Here is a 20,941-nt window from a genome sequence, read left to right as displayed (position 1 = left end):
TAAAAAAACTGATCTAAAAGATGTAAAGTCTCCAAAGTGGCAGCTGCATATACTGTGTTGGTCTTCTTAAAATAAATTTCTATGAGAGATTTTGCCACCTAAACAAGAGTGACTGCAGATCTTGAGGGGGACTGCTATAGTTAGAACTGATCTGATCACTTGTATTCAAGCAATTTAGACATCAATGTTAACCTTTACAACTTAGATGTGAACACCACACAAATGCAACAGCTGTTTAAACAAAACAACTTTGAATGCTTTATTTGTGATCAGGTTTTAATTCCACCATGAGAACACAAAACACAGAAACAGTTATTTACATACAAATATCAGGAAAACAAGATATGTACATTACATTTGTTTATTTAACTATACAAGTCAATTAAGATAGATTTTTTTCTCCTCATGCGTACTGTACATCCTGGACTCAGCAGAGCAGAGTTTCATGACTCTTTTTGACAATCTTCGTCAAGAGTTTCTTTGTCGAACTGATCGATGCCACAATCTCCTTAATCTGCTCAATCCTGCAAGTAAAAAAAAAAAAACATCCGATGTAACTGTTTTTAAGGTGTTCTAAACACTACTGGACAACAATATCAATACAATACAATAATATAAATTATTTTTACAAAATTTAAGCAGGGTTTCTACATACTTCTAACAATCAAAATAAGACCTTTGTAAGACCTGAGCTGATAAAAATTAATACCACATTTTTTGCATGTGAGATTTCTTTGTACACCAGATGGAGCTGAATGATCTAGTCTATTACACTGTTACTGAAATGTCAATTGATAGAGGATAAATAGATTGTTCAGACATTAACACAAAATCTAGATAGTTTTCAGCACATGTAATGCCTATTTTCAATCAATACAGTAAAGTGACATTTATCATGGCACACGTAACAACAACTCAAACAAGAATGATTAAAATCAAATAAGTTCAGGTGGACAGAGGTTAGATGAAGACACATCTATGCCTAAGTTTCCTTTTAACTTAAATTGATAACCACTACCAGGTAAAAATAAGACTTAAATTTAAATAGTGTGATTTAATACTTTAACTTTCAAGGACCTGCAGGAACCCTGTTTTAAAGTTTAATTTTGCCCCAGTCAAAAGTGCAATGCAAAGAGAAACTTACGTTGTGCTTCCGAACACGTTTCTGAAGCTTTGCACTTGAAGGACACAGAGTTTGTTGGTCAGACTTACAGAGAAGGTCACCTCAAACTTGGACATTTTCTTCAGACTGCTGAAGACAATGTGCACGCTAGAAGATGGAAAAAAGACAAGTTCATTATGTAATATAGCTTATTTTTACTTTTTAAAAAAAGTGTCATCCCATAAATAGCTGCACATTTTTTGTGATGCATCAGAAAACTATTGAAATCAGCATTTGTGAGTAATATTTCTTACTATGTGGTTCTCCTCTAATGTGTAATTTAAGGCCATTTGATTAATTCAATACAGGAAACATTGATTCTACTTTGACAAGTTTTTAGTAAAGGGTATCTTGCTTCTTTTTGAAATGAAAAGACATTCTAGGATCTCATTATAGTGTCAAATTCTATGTAATAAAAGCAACCCATGTATGTGCTTCAGAAAAGCGACATAAAAAAAAAAAAATTATTGGCTAAATACCATTTTGGTACCATTTTTTGTTGGGTAGTACTTACTTAGTGTCTACACAGCTGATGTTGAGAATATCAAACCTCAGACTACCCCACATTTTCAGCAGACGCACTTCCTCTCCCAGCAGGCGACAGCGACTCACGACCAGACTCACATCATGAAGCAGCTAGACACAAAACGCTGGCTTTTATTTATTGCTGTAAAATTGGCGTTTTTTAAAGACATAAAAAAAAATACAGTCTAATGATAGAATAAGCTCAGATACAGTCAGTATTACATTTGTAATGCTACCCTCAGTTTCAGATTAAAGAGTCTACTGGTTTTAAGATGAACGTATCTCAGCATAAACATTTAGCTGCACACGTGTTCATTATTCTTAATCAAGAAAAAAAAAATTTCACACAGACCAACCTTTGGAACGTGTCTACTTGTCGGATACTTCTCCACCCAGGAAGTTTCTTCACTGATGTACTGGGAGACAAGTTTGTGAACGAGGCGTGCGTGGTCCTGAGACTTCTCATCTGGTTAGAAGAGAAATGTGCTGTTTTTTTTTTGTTTTTTTTTTAAATATTAAGTTGATTTATTTGCCAAGATTGAGAAAGGCACTGCAAAATATCGTTTTATATAAACTATTTTAAATGTGCATATGGGACATGGTAACATCACTTTATGTATTTAGAAAACATCTCTTTCAGAAATATTTCAGCAACGCCGAATTTCTATAGGTGCAGGCTGTGTACAAACATCCTAGGTGTGGGTAATATTTTATTTCATGTAACATGAATATAATTACTAGTTTCCTGTTGGGAAAATAAATGCCAAACTTTGAACCCAAACAAACACAAATTCTGATCATCCAAAGCAAAAGACAAAAATAAATACTTTTGTTTCTTACCATCAAGCTGAAGGTTGACCTTAATGTGTGATATTTTCCTGTCAGGCTGATTTTCTGCATCATTTTCTTCATAAAGGAAAGAAAGAGAAAATACATTACCAAAATGAAGTGGTAACAATGTTAATGGAAAGGACATTGTGTTTTTGAAAGGCAGTGATGAATGAGAAATTACTGACATTTCAAAGGATTTGAGAATAAGAAATCAACAGACTGAGAGGGGTTTTTCAAAATAAAATGGAAACTGCTAAGGTAATCCCAATATACAAAGACAAGAAATACACATGATCATATTACAGGCTGATATCTTTGTTGTCAAAACTCTTTAAAAAGCTGGAAAAATATTCTCCTCGAGATCAGATGAGTTTATTATCAAACGCAATTCACTGTGTGATCAAAAAAATGGATTTGGAAACAATTAAACAACTGCAATGGCTCTAGATTATAAAAGCTTTGATACTGTAAACCATGACTTACAAATACAACTTTAGAAATATGGAATAAGAGGAATAGCACTCACTCAGCTCATTAGTGACTTAAACAATAGGTATCAGTAAGTTAATCAGGCACATTCAGAACTACTAAAGGGGCAGAGTGGGGCTCCACTAGGTTAAATTATGGGTCTATTATGGTTTATTTTTTACATTAACAATATAAATGAATGTTCCTCTACATTAAAGCTATTTGTATTTGCTGATGACAAGTTCACAGCTGCAGCATAAAGCCAGCTCTGTTCTCCATGACTGTTCACATCCATCAAGAGTTTTAATTTTTTCCTTCTTACCATCACTTTGTTTCTCCTAAAGAAGAAACTAATAGCTACAGGAATGATTTTGTACTTGCTGCTAGAGCAGGTATATTGTGTTAGTTTTACTGACAGCTAGGAAGTATGGTATTGCTCAAAACAAAACTAACACAAGATGATGCACTTTGTATTATTTTAGGGAGTCTTCAAAAGCACTATCATGACTTGGATTCAATCATCAATGTTTATTTTGAAATTTTAATGTAATTTTCTGATTGTGTCTTGAATTGTGAATCAGTGTTATTTGTTGTTTTTAATCTTTGGGATGCCAAAACAAATAAAAAAGTAGATTGTGACATTACTGAACCTAAAAGCTCAACAAGTTTTAAATCTGGGCCCTGTCAAGCAAAAACGTAAAAGCAGAAACACAATTCCCACGCTATTTGAGAAACAGAAAATTATATTATAAAGTAAAGGGTAGTCAACTAACTTCAGTTTTGAAAAAGTATGAATTTCCTGCTCAATCTCACCATTTGATTTCTCATACTGCAGCTCTAGGTGGACGGTGTTGTGTAAGAAAGTGTAGAGTGTGCTGTCTTCTGTCTTTCCCCCCAAATTCCATTCATTCACCCTGAAGGAGGAAACGTAAGAAACATTTAGTATACAAGCCAGGAAGACAATTCTAAAGTAATGACAGCACATGAAAATGATATACTGACACATTCAGCATGTCCACATGGCTCTCAAGGTTCTTCGTCTCAGCTATAACCCTTTTCAGTTTACTTGAATTCTGGGTCTTCTGCATGTCCAGCTCAGATGTTTGTCTGTAGCAGGAATAAAGAAAGAAAAACAAACAAGAGAAGAAGTTCAAGAGGGCTTTACTTTGTTGTCACTTAATGTAATCTTGTATTCATTAATACTTTTGACCTACCGTTCATGATCAGCCAGTTCCATTGTGACCTTCTGCAGCTCTGAAAAAAATAACAATACATGAAAACAATTAATCATTCTGTTAAAGCACATTAAGATGAATGAACACATTTCTTCAGAGTTAATAAACTACCTTTTTGGATCGACTGCTGACTAGGTGAGTCGTCTGTCCCTTTTTCTTCAACTGCAGCAATTTCTGAGGGAAGGAAAACAAACCGATTTAACAGCCATGGCCTTTATAACACATCCACAAAAAATAAATAAATAAATAAAAAAATCATGAAATAGCAAATTACAAGGTATTAATAGACCACAGCAGCCTTACCTGTCTCTAACTCATGAATGCAGTCATCCAAACTTTTTATCATCTCATCTGCTTTCTCGATTCTTCCTCTCAACTTCTGCTGCTCCTCCTGAAAATGAAAATGTTTTCTGTTTACCACGAGCACTAACAGACTACTCATGTTGTAATGTAATTCATTATATCTGTGTTAAAGCTCTTACCAGGTTTGCTTGCACAAGTTGTGAGTATAAGACCTCCTTCATTTCGTGCGACTTCACTTTACTCATCTTTCTGAAGAAGTTATTTCTCTCTTTCAGTTTGGCACCAAAAGATTTGAGCTGTGAGTTAAAAATAAGCAGAGCGAATTTGTTTTATGTGCTCAACTGAAAACCTAACTAAAGAATTGTGAATATTCGATTAAATAGAATCCATCCTCTGAATGCACTGATGATTAAAATTGATGGTTAGTAATGGGTCAGTCAGAAAGTTTTACATCAGTATTATCTGGTTTCACACAGCCCATGCATCTCTGAAAGGTTTCTACCAAGCAGTCCGTTCAGTTCAGTATGGCAAAGTGTGCATTTTTTTGTGTTTCCATTCATCAAAAGTTGGAGAGGGTCCCAAAAAAGCGACTAGTAGTGTCCCACATTTTTGGCACCCTTCCATAATCTTACCTATCTGTCCCAAAAAAGGAAGGGTTTGCAAAAGGGGTTTACACTGACGTCACTTTCAACGCGACACACTGCTCAGCCGGGTTGCAAAACAAAACACCAAAACATGGACTCTGCTCCATGAGGAGTGGGAGACAACAGACTAATACCTGCTTAAATTAGGGATATCTGGACTCAACAGACATACATACTGTTTACTGGGCCGTGGATATTGTTATGTGGCCACAAAACTTAACACTTTGGATCAACGTACCCAGGATTTCTTATTTAATCTTCTAACCCCAGTTAAACCTTTAGTTTGTTTTCAATGTGACAAATTCTCATGGTATAGCTCGCAACTTTTATGCCATATTAACTAGATACACTCACATATTGATGAACTGTTACGACTCAAAAGTTCCTATACATGTATTTCATTAAGCTGAGGATCTGTACAGACCACGGTTAACATCATTAAGATATACTCATTTAAAACATAGCACTTATCAGCTGAAATAAAGCTGTTTACTGCATATTCACTACTGATGTCTGTAACTCAACTTTTCTACAACTCAGAGGCAGGAACTGCAGTCTCACGCTGCATGTGACGTCACATGCATAGCTTTTACAACCCACCCACAAAGTGAGGGTATGGGTGTCTGTGGAAACGCATACTATATTGGGGTTTAGCATGCTGAATCATACCAAACTGTAATCAAGCAGGACCACCTGATGGAAACGTGGCGTAATTGAACAGAGCATTGTTGTTATGCAGTAGCAGTACAAGGAATAAATATATCCTGTTATACCTCTTTCTCTGAAAAATTGCTTGTTTCCTCCCATAAAGCTCTATTGACAATCCGCAGTGGCTTGTCTAGGTCCTGCATTCGCTCCTTTAACCTGGAAAGATGAAAAATGTTAAGGTATCTGAATTTTCAAAGGCATCTATTTTCAGCTTTTAATAAAAGCATCCATCTTTGATACTTTCACGTTTATAATATGATTTTAAACTTTGCAGTTTAAATATATGGCACTTTTACATGACAGTAGATGAAGTTTTATAAGATTTTAAGGTAAATTGCTTAAACGGAGCCTGGCCAGGCTAAAATTATATCCAAAACATGGATTATACTATGCATACTTTACACCTCTGTTATTAACTAATGTGTTAGCAGTTTTATGCACATATATAGGCCTAGCTTACAAATCTTTGCGCTGGTTACACCTACAACTTCAGCTTTAGAGCCCTTTTAGATTTAATATCAACCAGTGTTTCCCACATATAGACTATATTTACACATGGGCACCAAGGTTTATCTTCAACCACCCAAGTATATTTGCCAACCAATTAATTTTTTTTTAATATAATTACCATCTGCACATGCTGAAAGGAAACCTCCACTGGTACTATCTTACCATTAATGCACAGAACCAGGTGTGATGTCTCAGGGAAAAGATAATGCTTTGCATGCTATCGTCCCATCATTTTTCTGCAGCTTCTTGCTGCTGATGTTGATCTTGCCGCTTGTTCTTTACTTGTCTTACTGTTTCATCTAACTTTAATAATGTTAAAGTGGCTGACCTCTGATCTCAATTTCTTGTCAGTTGTGGTTGATTCTACAAAACTGATATCATGAGTATCCACCCTTCTTAAACTTGATTGGTCAGTGTGGGGGAAGTGACACCGACAAGTTCAATTCAACTTTTCTACGGGAAACAAAAACAGCAGTCACTATAGGCATTTTTGCACTTGTACACATTATTTTATACTAATGTTTCTGTCCTGTTTCAAACAAACGAACAAATAACCTGTTAAGGTTTGAATAGAAAACGATCACTGAAAAAAATCAGTCACGGACATAGGCCCTTACCTTGCTAAAAAAATTCCTTTTTAATGGCATGTTTTAAAATGGTTAAATCACCTTTAATTTGATGATCAATAGTATCAAAATGTACAGACACTTAAAAAAAATGTTTGGAGTAAGATCAGTCTTTAAAAATTTGCAAGCAAACACCTGCACTGCCCAAATACATTGGCAACATTACAGATGCTAGCAATTTTTGATCACTGAAGCAAAAAGTCCTAATATTGAGTTGCCTGAGCCTTGCTTTGTGTACATACCCTTCTACTTTTTCTGTCAGGTCCAGGATGTTCTTCTCATACACGGTCTGTCTGGGACGGTTGATATGTCTGTCTCTGAGTAAATCCATCCGTGTGCGATCCGTGTCTGACAAGAGCTGAAAACCAAAATAAAAAGTCACATCAGATCTTCAGTCATTGTTTCAAATAGATGGTTGTTAAACAAATGTTAGGAAGGTTAACCTACTCTGCCAGGAAGGACACTTTGCCGAGGATTATGGATGACAAAGTCGATGTTGAAGAGTTTAAAGAACTCCAGCACTGTGATGGTACCATCGGCGAGCTTCTGAAAACAAAATAATAAAAGCATAAACAACTGGCTTGACAATGTAAATGTAAATGAAAAGTATGTCTATGAAATATGTAAACAAGATACCCTCTGTACGTCATTGGCGTATCCTTCAAGCTGGGACTCAAACAAGCTTTGTTTGAAAGCTGAAAAAAATAAAAATACAGTTTATGTCCAGAAAGAAGAAAAGCTCTTTAAATTTAGGGGAGAAAAACACTTTGTGATGGAAAAACATTTACTTGACTCAAATGTAGCTTCATGTCTGCTGGCTGTGTGACTGCTGTTGGAGAAATCAGTGCTCTGTGTTGTCATGCTTGGAGCCGTGGTCATGTTGCCATCAGAGTCCACAGCGACATAGACATGTGACTTAAATTCCTGGCAACAAAATTTTAAAAAGAAAATTTAGATTTAAGAAGGAAAAAGAAGAACAAAGAAAGAAACTTCGGCCTGTTATTTAAATCCTAAGTTCATTGGTAATGATCAAATAATGTTTATTGTGTGTAGTACTTCACAACGAATGCCAATTGTTTTTTGTTTTGCGCTGTTAGTGCTTTTTGAGGCAGTACCAATATTCCTGGATTTTGCTGAGGTAAACTCACTAGTCCCGTTTATTAAAATGATGCAGCTTTTAAAATTTCAGTCCGTTTTACCCACATTTTAGAAATGTTATATCAAAATATAAAGACAGTTCAGGCTTATCAAACTGCTTTCATTATCTTTATTTTTATCAGAACTGTAGCAATTGGAAGTGAAGTAATGAGGATTTGAAACACTACTAACATTCATGAATATTTGTGCTCTTGTAGTTGGCTGTCTCTGTGCCCAGAATAGCTAACATCATTGATATGTTTGTATTTTCAAAAACTTGCTTGATATTTGGCTACATTACCTCAGAAAACTCAATTAAGTTCTGCACAGTACGCATTTTTAGCTATGTATTCATGTATTAGCATGTTCACACCTGTTTGTGTATGCATATTTGCATTTTCTTTGACCAGCTTGTCTAATCTGTGTGTTTACTAATCATATAATCCTGTCAATATGCTTTTAATGTCCCTGCTGAGTACTCTAAATTGCCTAGTTTCTGAAGGAGGTGCTAATTAAATGATCTTGTCTTGCCTCATTTGAAAATTTACCATCTATTCAACTCACCTCTTCAATGTCAGCAGCCATCTCGTCAGATGATTTCCTCCTCTTCTCATCCTCCCCCATATCCTTTTCATCCGTTGCTAATGGCCTCTTGTTTCCACAGACTGGGCTAATAAAGAATGGTACATCAACCTCTAAAGGTGAATCCATGCTTAATTTTTGAGAGGGGCTGCAGTTTTCAGTGGCTTTTTGAGGAGTCCTTGAGTCAATCATCTCTGACATGTCTTCACAGCTACCGAGCTCTTCATCGTAAATATCGCTCACATCTGCATCAAAGTTGCCAAGCTGATGAGTGACGTTTACAGTCATTGTCTTTGTATGTTCTCCAACAGAATTCACCTTCTTTGAATCCTCAGGTTTGGTTCTTTGGGGGAGTTTTGCCTTGAAGCCTCCAACTGAGAGTCTTGACATGAGTTGTTTGGTCTTCAGCTTGAATGGAGTTGTAGTAGCAGTGGAGGTTTCTCCTTCTTGCAGCAGACATTGAGCATGTGCATCTTCTTCAGTGGTCACAAACCCAAGTTCAGATTCAGGCTCGACAAGTGGCAGGGAATTTGTTTTGTCTTTGGGACTTTTGTCCATGTTTTGGTCCAGCACAGGCAACGTCACTGTACAGCTTTCCATGGGAACAGCATCAGGAGCTGTGTTTAGCAAATGGCTCAAACGTCTGAGTTTTGATTGAAGATCAGCTAAACTTTTCCTTCTAAACTTTCGTGAAACCGCTGCCTCATCATCAATAGCAGCAGGTGAGCTTTCAGTCTTCTGAGCTAAAGAGAAAGTTTGATTTTTTGGTTCTGGTTCTTTCCATATCTCACTTTCATTTGAGTCAAGAGAATCTGTACGATTTGCTGTTTTCACATCATCTGTGCAGGATGCTTCTGGTACTTTATTGTTCTGTAAAGACATTTCTGTTTTCTTAGACTGGTCAGAATCAAGATCCATTTCTTGTGTGGATGAACAGACTTGAGGTGATTCATCTCCAGATACAGGATTTAGAATTTGGCCAGTTTGAGCTTCATTCATATCCATGCTAACATCAGCTGCTGTCATGTTTTCATTTGCTGCTTTTCCTCCATTCACATCATTCTTCTGTGTTTTAGGGTCATCTAGGAAGGCATCTGGGTCTTCAGTTTCTTGAGGGTCCCCTTTAGTTAAACGAGAATTACCCCAAGAGCGACTAGTTCTGGGCTGGGAGATTTTTAATCCTGAATCCAAAGAGTTTGCTGGTAAAGATCTGTTTCTATGTGGATGATATTGTTCAATTTCTCTACTCATTCCATGAAAAACATCATCTTTCTGGGTGGTTATGGAATTGGAATCTTGGTTTGGAATAACTGAATCTGGAGCTGAACTTCTTGTAATATTTACAGCGAGGCACTGGGTTTCATCCATGGCTGCATCATTGGTGGCAATATTTACAGTGCAACTTCTTGTCTCATCCATGGCTGCATCATCTGCACTGAACCTCACTGTTTTCTCTCCACAGGGTAGTAAAGAGTCCACATTTTGGTGAGGCTCTTTGACAACATCAGTTGCAATATTTACAGTGTAGCTCCTAGTCACATCCATGGCAGCATCGTCTGCAGAAAACCTCACTGTTTTCTCTGCACAGGCAGGTAAAGAGTCCACATTTTGGTGAGGCTCTTTGACATCAGTTGCAATATTTACAGTGTAGCTCCTAGTCACATCCATGGCTGCATCATCTGCACTGAACCTCACTGTTTTCTCTCCACAGGCAGGTAAAAAGTCCACATTTTGGTGAGGCTCTTTGACAACATCAGTTGCAATATTTACAGTGTAGCTCCTAGTCACATCCATGGCTGCATCGTCTGCACTGAACCTCACTGTTTTTTCTCCACAGGCTGGTAAAGAGTCCAAATTCTGGTGCAACTGTTTGACAACATCAGTTGCAATATTTACAGTGTAGCTCCTAGTCACATCCATGGCTGCATCATCTGCAGAAAACCTCACTGTTTTCTCTCTGCAGTCTTCTTCAAAATCATATTCAACCTGGAGAAGGACAAAAGTTTCAAATTAAAATTGTTCACATTCTATATTTAAGAGATGAAAAAGTAAGCATGTTAAAAAAAAAAAAAAAAAAGAAACACATACAGTCACTATGTGTCTGCAAACCTTTGTATCCAGTGAGAATATGGTAGTTAAGCTCATACAGATTTTAAAAATAACTTAATTTTATCTTTTCAATTTTACTGCAAGAAAGCATTACATTTCTTTCATTTGCATTTACATTAAGGCTGTCATCATTAATGCATTTATCATAATTCAATTATCGCCATAATTAGTGCATTATTTTTTAAAAATTACATCAATCACATGCTTCTTTTTCCCTTTCAGTACACATTGGTAATGCCACTGCAATGTCTGCCTGCAGCCACAGTGATGTAAAATAAGTCCACCAGTTTCTTCATGTCTCATTTCACTTACTCAGACATCTTAGTGGACAAGTCAAAAGCTATCTGCAACTTAATTAAAGAAGTATTTCACTTCACCCTCTCATTTTAATTTACCCCTAAACAAATTAAGAATGACTGATTTTCAATCTACAAGCTCCTTTTTCTGTGGTTAAGTTCAGGTCATAGGCTTCAATCTTGTTCCTTATTCTCTTTAAAAAAAAGCAGGTCCATAGTCACACAAGAAGTCAATTACCCATATTTTAATGCTAGAAACCCCTCCAAAATCAAAGAAAAATAGTTTTAAATGCAAAAAAGTTAAAAAAAAACAAAAAAAACAAAAACAAAAAACAAGAGATACATCAAAATGTACAACAGAAATGCTGTGGTTAATTAAAAACATTTATATTATTTGACAGCTTGAATACATATTTCTATTAATATACAAATCTGAAAAATCAGCATTTATAATGCATACCTCATTTCTCTGAACCTTTGACTTCAAAGATGGCTTCAATGAAGTTTCGAAACCTAATGAGAAAAGACAAAAAAAAATAGGAAATAAAGTAGCAAAAGCTATTAGACCCAAATTTCCTATTTCCAACCCATTGATGGGATGTAACATAAAGTATTAGAAGTTTTTAAACATGTTGGAGAGTTAAGCATTTTAAATACCTGCACGATTAGAAGGTTCTTGTACTTTGTTGTTCTTCTGTCCTGAAGTCATCTTTGCACTCTGCAGACTGTCACTGTTCTGGTACATGTCTTTGGTGGGAACAAGAAACTGAAAAGGGTCATCTGAACCAGGGAGTCCCTCCATGTTAGTATCCTTGTCTGGATGGATTGCTTCTCCTTTAAATGTTTCTCCAAAGCTCTTGGAAGCTGCTGGAGGAGGAACCACGCCAGTGCTCACAGGTTTAGCGCTGGGTGCGCTTGATTTGGTAAGACTTGCTAGGAAGTTTTTAAATCCTTCATCCACATCCTTTGCTGACAGGTTCTCAGTTTTTCTTCTCTGTTGAGATGCCACATTGTCCATTTTTCTTCCACTCTGAAGAATGTCCTCATCTGTACTTGAAGGAAGAAATGAACCAGAGATGTTTACAGTGTGGCACTGGGTTACATCCATGGCTGCATCATTACCATCAAATCTTAGCGTCTTGTCTTCACATGAAGGTAAGAGATCAACACCCTGCAGTACTTCTTGATCCAAATTGGTAGCGATATTTACTGTGTGACTTTGTGTGACATCCATAGCTGCCTCCTTTTCAGTAAACCTCAGTGTCTTGTCTCCACAAGCTGACAGGAAATCCTCTTTTTGTTGTGCATCCAAACTAGTAGCAATATTTACAGTGTAGCTCCTAGTCACATCCATGGCTGCATCATTTGCATTGAATCTCACTGTTTTCTCTCCGCATGCAGGTAAAGACTCCACATTCTGGTGCAACTTTTTGACAACATCAGTTGCAATATTTACAGTGTAGCTCCTAGTCACATCCATGGCTGAATCATCTGCAGAAAACCTCACTGTTTTCTCTCTGCAGTCTTCTTCAAAATCATATTCAACCTGGAGAAGGACAAAAGTTTCAAATTAAAATCTTCACATTCTATATTTAAGAGATGAAAAAGTAAGCATGTTGAAAATTTATAAAAAAAAAAAAAAGAAAGAAACAAATACAGTCACTATGTGTCTGCAAACCTTTGTATCCAATGAGAATATGGTAGTTAAGCTCATACAGATTTTAAAAATAACTTAATTTTATCTTTTCAATTTTACTGCAAGAAAGCATTACATTTCTTTCATTTGCATTTACATTAAGGCTGTCATCATTAATGCATTTATCATAATTCAATTATCACCATAGTTAGTGCATTATTTTTTAAAAATTACATCAATCACATGCTTCTTTTTCCCTTTCAGTACATATTGGTAATGCCACTGCAATGTCTGCCTGCAGGCACAGTGATGTAAACAAGTCCACCACTATGTCTACATGCCTCATTTCACTTTAAAAAACTCACAGACATCTTAGTGGACGAGTCAAAAGCTATCTGCAACTTAATTAAAGAAGTATTTCACTTCACCCTCTCATTTTAATTTACCCCTAAACAAATTAGGAATGACTGATTTTCAATCTACAAGCTCCTTTTTCTGTGGTTAAGTTCAGGTCATAGGCTTCAATCTAATTCCTTATTCTCTTTATAAAAAAACAGGTCCATAGTCACACAGGAAGTCAATTACCCATACATTCAGACTATAAATCCCTCCAAAATGAAAGAAAGTAGTTTTAAATGCAAAAAAGTTGAAAAAAAAAAAAAACAAGAGATACATCAAAATGTACACCAGAAATGCTGTGGTTAATTAAAAACATTTATATTATTTGACAGCTTGAATACATATTTCTATTAATATACAAATCTGAAAAATCAGCATTTATAATGCATACCTCATTTCTCTGAACCTTTGACTTCAAAGATGGCTTCAATGAAGTTTCGAAACCTAATGAGAAAAGACAAAAAAAAATTAGGTCATAAGGTAGCAAGAGACGAGACCCAAATTTCCTATCTCCAACCCATTGATGGGGTGTAACTTAAAGTATCCATAGTTTTTAAACATGTTGGAATATCATTCTCTCAAAAACTTTTTGTCTCACACCTCATATTTGAGTTTCTGGATAAGGATATGTTATTGTCACATCAGAGGAAAACTTTCTTACAGAGTTAAGCATTTTAAATACCTGCACAATTAGAAGATTCTTGTACTTTGCTGTTCTTCTGTCCTGAAGTCATCTTTGCACTCTGCAGACTGTCACTGTTCTGGTACATGTCTTTGGTGGGAACAAGAAACTGAAAAGGGTCATCTGAACCAGGGAGTCCCTCCATGCTAGTATCCTTGTCTGGACGGATTGCTTCTCCTTTAAATGTTTCTCCAAAGCTCTTGGAAGCTGCTGGAGGAGGAACCACACCAGTGCTCACAGGTTTAGCACTGCGAGCGCTTGATTTGGTAAGACTTGCTAGGAAGTTTTTAAATCCTTCATCCACGTCCTTTGCTGACCGATTCTCAACTTTTCTTCCCTGTTCAGATGCTGTGTTGTCAATTATTCTTCCACTCTGAAGAATGCCCAAATTTTTACTTGGAGGAAGAAATGAACCACTGGAGATGTTTACAGTGTGACTCTTGGTCATGTCCATAAAGTCTTCACTCGCAGAAAACACAATGGTTTTCTCTCTGTGTTCTTCTTTCTGCTCAAAGTTGAACTAAGGGAGAAAAACAGTAAGCTACTTAAAAAACTGTCTTATGTGCAATCATTGGATAGCATTTATAATTTAATATTTGGAAACAGTAAGGCCAACAGCAACTCACCATTTTGCAAGCACATGATTTGAAATACATATCACACTTTTCATACAACTATTTCACTTAATGTCAAATAATAAAGGAATCAGAGTTAGGAAAGTGAAATTGACAAAATATAAAACTGACCTGTTGTCCTGGTAGAGACACACGTGGGGGAGGATTCTTCATGGATGTCATATCTAAATTTCAAAGTAGCCATGTCATTTAAACTGTATCTTACACTTTGAAATTACACCATCAAAATGACATCACATTCCATGTAAAGAATATTTTAATACCTTTAGAGTTGAGAGCTGGCATCGTTTTCCTACTCTGCTGCTGCTTGGTCTTCCCCGATGTCTGTGAGAATTTGTTGCCAAGTTGGGAGTACATTTCTTGTGAAGGGAAAAGACACTTAAAAGGCCCATCATCATCATCATCATCATCATCATCATCAAAAGCCTGAATGCGTCCTGTCTGAGCTTCTGTCATATCCATGCTCACATCATCCTCTGGATAGAGTGCACTGGGCATGTTTAATGTCTTCTCCATAACCACGGAAACAGAAGAAGGCGGCTGATTTTCCTTATCCACATCAGCCTGTTGTGTTCTACTCAGGGCCAGGGAGTTGTTTGGTTGTCCAGAAGATACCCCGACAGTAGACGTCTTTCTGGTGACTATGGGGTTTACACTAGGGCGACCTGGTTTGGAGAGGCTTGCAAGGAAGTTTCCAAAATCAGCATCCAAAGGAGACACTGACGAAGACTTGTTTTCCTTCTCTGCTCTTGAATCCATGCTCCTGCTGGTGGGTAGAGATGCTGTTCCACTTGGCATGTTTACTGATTGATTCATGGTCATATCCATTGAGCCATCATCTGCAGAGAAAATCACTGTTTTCTCTCCTCCAGTGGGTAAAATGTGATAGTTCTGCAAGGAAATATCAGCAAGTTCTTCATCCCTGGCTATGTTTATGGTGTGGCAGTGGGTCATGTCCATGAACGCATCCTCTGTTGAAAACATCACTGTTCTCTCCCCAAATTCCATGCCAGAATCAAGGGTGACCTAGTGAAGACACATGTTTTCTGTCAGTGAACATTAAATGTGGGTGTTTTGGATTCATAATTTAGATAAAGATTCAGATCTTATGATTGAGTAATGTAATTATCTCAAATACATTTAAATGTTTGTTTGCTGAAACAGTACTTAAAAAACAGTCAGTGCGTTTACATGCAGATGGCAGAGACTAATCACGTGTGTTTTCCAGCGGATTCAGACACAAATTCTGAGTGGTGCGACTCACTGATTGTACAGCATTTGTTTGCAGTGTACACAAAGGCAGACCAATCAGCTGCTCTCTACAGGTCAGACTGATGTTTGATATTCCAGAAATCTAAGTTGACTGCACACATGTTCACAGTAAGAGCAGAACTACAAAGAGAAGCTCCAACTTGATGGCCTATGAAAACAGCAGGAATGCCTTTTTTAAAAGATTTTTGGGGCTTTTTTGCCTCTATTTCAACAGGATACCTGGAGAGAGAGACGGAAAAAGTGGGGAAAGAGAATGAGGGAGACATGCACCAAACAGCACAGGGACCAGGAATCAACCCTGTGACCAGAGCATCCAGGACTACAGCCTCTGTATATGGGTGCCTACTCTACCCATAGGCCGACTTGACAACTTCCAACTGACAAGGAATATTTGTTAGTATTCAACTGCTAGCTGTGTTTGCAATGCTGTTAATGTGCCTGGGAGAAAGATCGTGAGTGGTTTTGTCACTGTAGCTATATGAAGCGTGAAGACACAATATACGATTTAAACCCCCATGCGGGAGATTTTTTTAAAAGAACCTTCACTGACATCTGTTACAGTCTGTAATGATAGAGAACAGAAATCTCCAGCAACACTTGTAGTTTAGAGGACAACGTTATTAGATCGGCGTGTGTCGGCTTGTAGCCATCAGGGTCATCCTGATAAACTGACTTAAAGTGTAAGTGAGTGTACAGTTGAAAAAAAATGTTAAAGTGTTCACTACCTCTTTAAGTCATACTAAATTGAATTTTGCAAAGTCAGTAATGCAGTTCAGGATCAATTTACCTGGGTTTGACCAGGGAGTCAAACAGCATACAGTATAGCTATGCATAGCAGAGGTCACATTTCCATTTTCCTTCAGGTATCAACATAAGCTACATGAAAAAAGTCAGGAAGTTACGCTGATGACCACTCAACAATCACAGAGTTACTCTGATAACCACTCAACAGTCACAGAGTCACTCTGATAACCACTCAACAGTCACAGAGTTACTCTGATGACCACTATTGCATAAGCATACTTTTCCAAAAAAGCTGATTCTGAAAGTGTGCATTGTATCTGCACAAAATCTAAATAGAAGCTCACGTAGAACATTTACAGACTTGTAGAATCATCCATGTTTTTGCTGTTCAACTTATAATCGGGTAGCTGTTTGCTAGCAAGTTGACAAGGTCAACAGGAACTAGGTCCAACAGTTCCTCAAACAAAGGCTGCATGTCATTATCTAGCATAACAAAATTAGACGTACTTCTTTCAATATATCATTTTGACCCCAGTCCATGTATGCCAAGACAAGGGCAGTAGCCCACGTAAATATCCCAATCAAGCTATAACTGTAGCTCGAATTAACTGTGCTTGTAAACGTACTGACTGATAAAACAGCATAGCAAAAGAGCAAAGTGCCTCCAGCTTACCTTATCATTTTGTTGAGAGGCATGTAGAGGAGCATTTAACAAGGTGTCCATTCCTTAAAATGAAAGACAAGTTTATTAGACTCGTAACAGCTAAAAGCAGAATAAGTTAATGACACATTTTCAAAAGTAGACTCATGTTCTGCCCCTACCTGTAATTTGTTGAATCCCATCTTCTGTGATCGCAAACTGCACCCTTTTAAAAGAAATATAAAACAGATATGAAGACAAAGCCATGCTCGTTTAGAGATACCGTATACCCAATAATAGCATCTGATATAAATCTGAATGAGTCGAGCTTGAAAGTCACCTTACCTGTTTTGTGGGTCTGCTGCTGCTGAATAACCAGGGAAAAAAAAAAAAGATGCGTGAAATATATGTTAAACAGCACATAGTGGTGCCTATAAAATTATTAAATACTTACTTGCTGCCATTAATGCTTGTAAGGGACTCTGAGCAGGAGAGACATTTTTTACATCCCTAAAGGAGAAAGTAAAGGTTAGGTTAAAATACCAGCATCACTGTGGGAAAAATGCACTCAACTTTATAGTAGTTTCTCACTTTGAAAACAGAAGAACATCATTGGCAGGGGCAAAACTGACTCTTCTGGAATTTCTCTTTTCCACTGGTTTGGCACACTCCACCTGTGACAAAAATAATACATAAAGGCAAATATAAAATCAATAACAAAGCAGTTATTGTTCAAACTTCAACTAAATACATTACTTTGCTGAGAAATGATACTTAATAAACAAAATGCCATATGACTAGAATGTTACCAAGTTACAACCACAATCTTTTTTTAAGCATTTTATTTTTGTAAAACCCCATGTCAATAGAAAACATTAAACCAAGTGATCTAAATACCTTATTTTCCTGTTGCTCTTGGTCTGGTACTCTGATTGATTTCCTTGGTGCTTTCAAAATCTGTAAATTATAAATAGAAGAAAATATGGTAAACCCAATCATTTGTTTTAGATAAATGGATTTTTTAATAGACTTTTTTTATGAAATTAAATGTTTTACTGACTGAGGAAAGGCGCCGCCTGTATCCACTGCCTCCCCTGTAAAAAAGGGACAATTTATAAAGTTGCTGTTATTTAGTTTATGGATCTTAAATACAATATGTACATGCAGGGCCTTCAGAAAGTATTCAGACCCCTTTAACTTTTTTGTTTTTCCTATGTTGCAGCCTAATGCTTCCATTGAAAAAATATGTTCACCCTCATTAATCTGCACTCAGTATCCCATCATGACGAAGTGAAAACAGGATTTTAAAAAATCTTGCAAATGCACTACAAATGAAAAACTGAAATATCATATTTACATCTGTATTTAGACTCTTTACAAAAACACTTTAAATTTTGCTAAGGTGCCTCCCATTTCTCCAAATCGTTGCTGAGATGCTTCTAGACCATGATTAGAGTCCACCTGTGGTAAATTCACTCGTTCAGACACGATTTGGAAAGGCAAACACCTTTCTGTAGAATGTCTGACAGCAGACAATGCATATCAGAGCAAAAACCAAGCTATGAGGTCAAGGACTGTTTCTGTACACATAGACAGGATTGTTGCAAGGCACAGATCTGGAGAAGGTTACAAAAATTTTTTGTTGCACTTAAAGTTTCCAAGGGCACAGCAGTCTCCATAATTCTCTAATGGAAGAAGTTTGGCAAAGCCAGGACTCTTCCAAGAGCTGGTTGCCTCGCCAAACTGAGCCAGCTACAGCAGCCTGCAGTAGCAGAAGGTTGATTACAATATAAAAGAGCAATACAAACTGGGATTTCAAGCCCGTGTTTATAAAAAACGATAGGTAATTAGTCAAACCGACTCACAAATCTCATGCTGGCTAATTTGATAAACTAACTTAACAGGTTAACCGTGTGCATACCTAGTTTTGATATAATGGTAACCAAGATAAAAGTCCTAGGGACCCTATATCACTTAATTTCTTCTAAAACCAGGGCATGAAGGCAAACTGTTAAAACTGTTCAAATAAGTTGGCAGTGTTTTAGTACTGAAATACTGGCAATGTATTTGTGCAATTTAGACAGTGCTGTTTTGAGGCAGTTTTAATAAATTAGCAAAGATATGTACATTTAAAAAGCATCAGTACTTTTTAATACAATCAATTATCAAAATAACAAAGACCATAACCCTTAAAACTGATACTTAAAAGTATCAAAATGTTGGCAACTGTAATTTCAATTTAAATGGATGGAAATCACTTACTCATTTTTGGCAGGATCTGATGGCTCCATTTTCAGCTAAAAAGAATGACAGAAAAGAACATGATACAACAGATTTATAAATCCTGAATTACTGGCCTTTTCAGTGAGATAAATGTTAATCATCTGACATATTTAAACTACACAACATGAACGGTCATCTTCAGAAACATTACATCTGAACATGAAATCGTATTTCTCATAACATTATATGCTTGCTTGGTGATAATAATTAGCATGAAATAGCCTCTAATGCCTCGTACATAAATCAAGTGTTTTATTCTCATCACCACTGACGAAAAGAGCTGAAACCTTCAGTTAACATCATGTTATTAATTCTGTCTTGATATGAATTCCCCTATCGTCTTTGGGCTCATGATGTATTTCCTTCATATGTATAAACCTTAAATGCACAAGACAACTGATAAGCAACGATAGACATTTATTTAGTGCATTTTACGTTAACGTTCGGGCTCGCGTGCCATTCAATAGACGAAGAAAAATAATTCAATCCCAAAGAAAACGTTAATTACATACCTTTAAGTTTGGATGAACTTTATTGAGTTTACAACAAAAATAAACAGTTGACCATGGCCGGTATACGTAACAATATCTTCATGTGGTTTGTTATTTTGTCTGGGCCTTTACGCGAAATTCCAAACGGCAGCTGAGCTACCGTCAACAAGCCCCGATGCTAACGTCTCGAGTTTTGAATTTAACCGCCTCCGCGCATGCGTCTTAGTTATCATCATCTTCTTCTTGTGGTTTAATGGCGGTTGGCAAACAACTTTTAGGTTCATTACCGCCACCTTTTGAACTGAAGTGTGGACAGGATGGATCTAGAGTGAAACTGTATTCTTGGTTTAAGTTTTCCTCCTCAGAAATAGACTTATTTATTCCTGACATTCCTGTTGGGTGTTTGCTAATGATTTTTAAGGTACTATTGAGGAGAGTATGTCCAAAACCCTTTCTCGTAGTGATGTCTTCTTCCTTATCTCTTTTTACTATCACTGACTCCAGGTTATTTTGCTACCTCCTTTGAAAATGTGTCTGCCAATTCATTGCCTTCAATGTCAATGTGAGCTGGGATCCAGATGAGTTTTTAATTATTGTTCCTGCTTTGTTAATGCTGAAGACTGTTTGCGTGATTTCTAGAATAATGGCCTGTTTTGCATGTGACTGCATGGTTTTGATACATGATAGTAGGCTACTGATCCAGACTGAGGTACCATTTGAAGGCTCAGGAAACCTTTGGAGGTATTTTGAGTTAATGAGTTAAATTGAGTTAACTAGCTGATTAGAGTGTGATTCCACAAGTCTCCAACATTTAACTTTTTCACAATATTCTAATTTTCTGAAAAACTGAATTTTGGTTTTCATTCGTTGCAAGCAGTAATCATCAAAATTAAAAGAAATTAACACTTGAAATATATCAGTCTGTGTGTAAAAAACCTATAGAATATATCAGCTTCACTTTTTAAATTGAATTACTGAAATAAATAAACTTTTTGTCACTATTCTAATTTTGTGAGATGCACT

The 20,941-nt window shown here is 36.7% G+C and overlaps 1 protein-coding gene across 3 annotated transcripts; it reads right to left on the bottom strand.

The window, feature by feature from the left end:
- Nucleotides 1-245: 245 nt before the first annotated feature.
- On the bottom strand, nucleotides 246-20,068 carry knl1 (kinetochore scaffold 1). 3 transcript variants are annotated; one of them, XM_041804470.1, is made up of 32 exons: nucleotides 19,940-20,068; nucleotides 19,407-19,441; nucleotides 18,205-18,238; nucleotides 18,042-18,101; nucleotides 17,736-17,818; nucleotides 17,599-17,654; nucleotides 17,490-17,511; nucleotides 17,327-17,370; nucleotides 17,178-17,230; nucleotides 14,752-15,514; nucleotides 14,600-14,652; nucleotides 13,854-14,373; nucleotides 13,563-13,615; nucleotides 11,794-12,682; nucleotides 11,597-11,649; nucleotides 8,714-10,717; nucleotides 7,801-7,936; nucleotides 7,649-7,707; nucleotides 7,460-7,558; nucleotides 7,255-7,370; nucleotides 5,942-6,032; nucleotides 4,704-4,820; nucleotides 4,525-4,612; nucleotides 4,333-4,395; nucleotides 4,201-4,240; nucleotides 3,989-4,093; nucleotides 3,800-3,900; nucleotides 2,528-2,593; nucleotides 2,044-2,153; nucleotides 1,677-1,798; nucleotides 1,145-1,270; nucleotides 246-524 (listed from the first exon to the last, which is right to left on the bottom strand). In XM_041804470.1, exons 2-32 carry the CDS (start codon nucleotides 19,433-19,435, stop codon nucleotides 428-430), a joined length of 6,252 nt encoding a protein of 2,083 aa, XP_041660404.1. In that variant the 5' UTR covers nucleotides 19,436-19,441; nucleotides 19,940-20,068; the 3' UTR covers nucleotides 246-427. The 3 variants fall into 3 exon arrangements, with proteins under 3 accessions (XP_041660404.1, XP_041660405.1, XP_041660406.1); XM_041804471.1 differs by having other exon boundaries at nucleotides 7,460-7,555; XM_041804472.1 differs by having other exon boundaries at nucleotides 17,490-17,508.
- Nucleotides 20,069-20,941: the final 873 nt, after the last annotated feature.

Source organism: Cheilinus undulatus, linkage group 14, assembly GCF_018320785.1.
Source record: "Cheilinus undulatus linkage group 14, ASM1832078v1, whole genome shotgun sequence".
NCBI classification, from domain to species: domain Eukaryota; kingdom Metazoa; phylum Chordata; class Actinopteri; order Labriformes; family Labridae; genus Cheilinus; species Cheilinus undulatus.
This window is presented reverse-complemented; position numbering and strand designations above follow the sequence as displayed.

Coding starts and splice junctions, on each gene's coding strand:
- knl1 (XM_041804470.1), bottom strand. CDS start 19,435: ATGGAGCCATCAGATCCTGCCAAAAATGA. Junction 18,102..18,204: donor ACAGGCGGCGCCTTTCCTCA/GTCAGTAAAACA, acceptor TATAATTTACAG/ATTTTGAAAGCACCAAGGAA. Junction 4,821..5,941: donor GCAATTTTTCAGAGAAAGAG/GTATAACAGGAT, acceptor TTTAACTCACAG/CTCAAATCTTTTGGTGCCAA.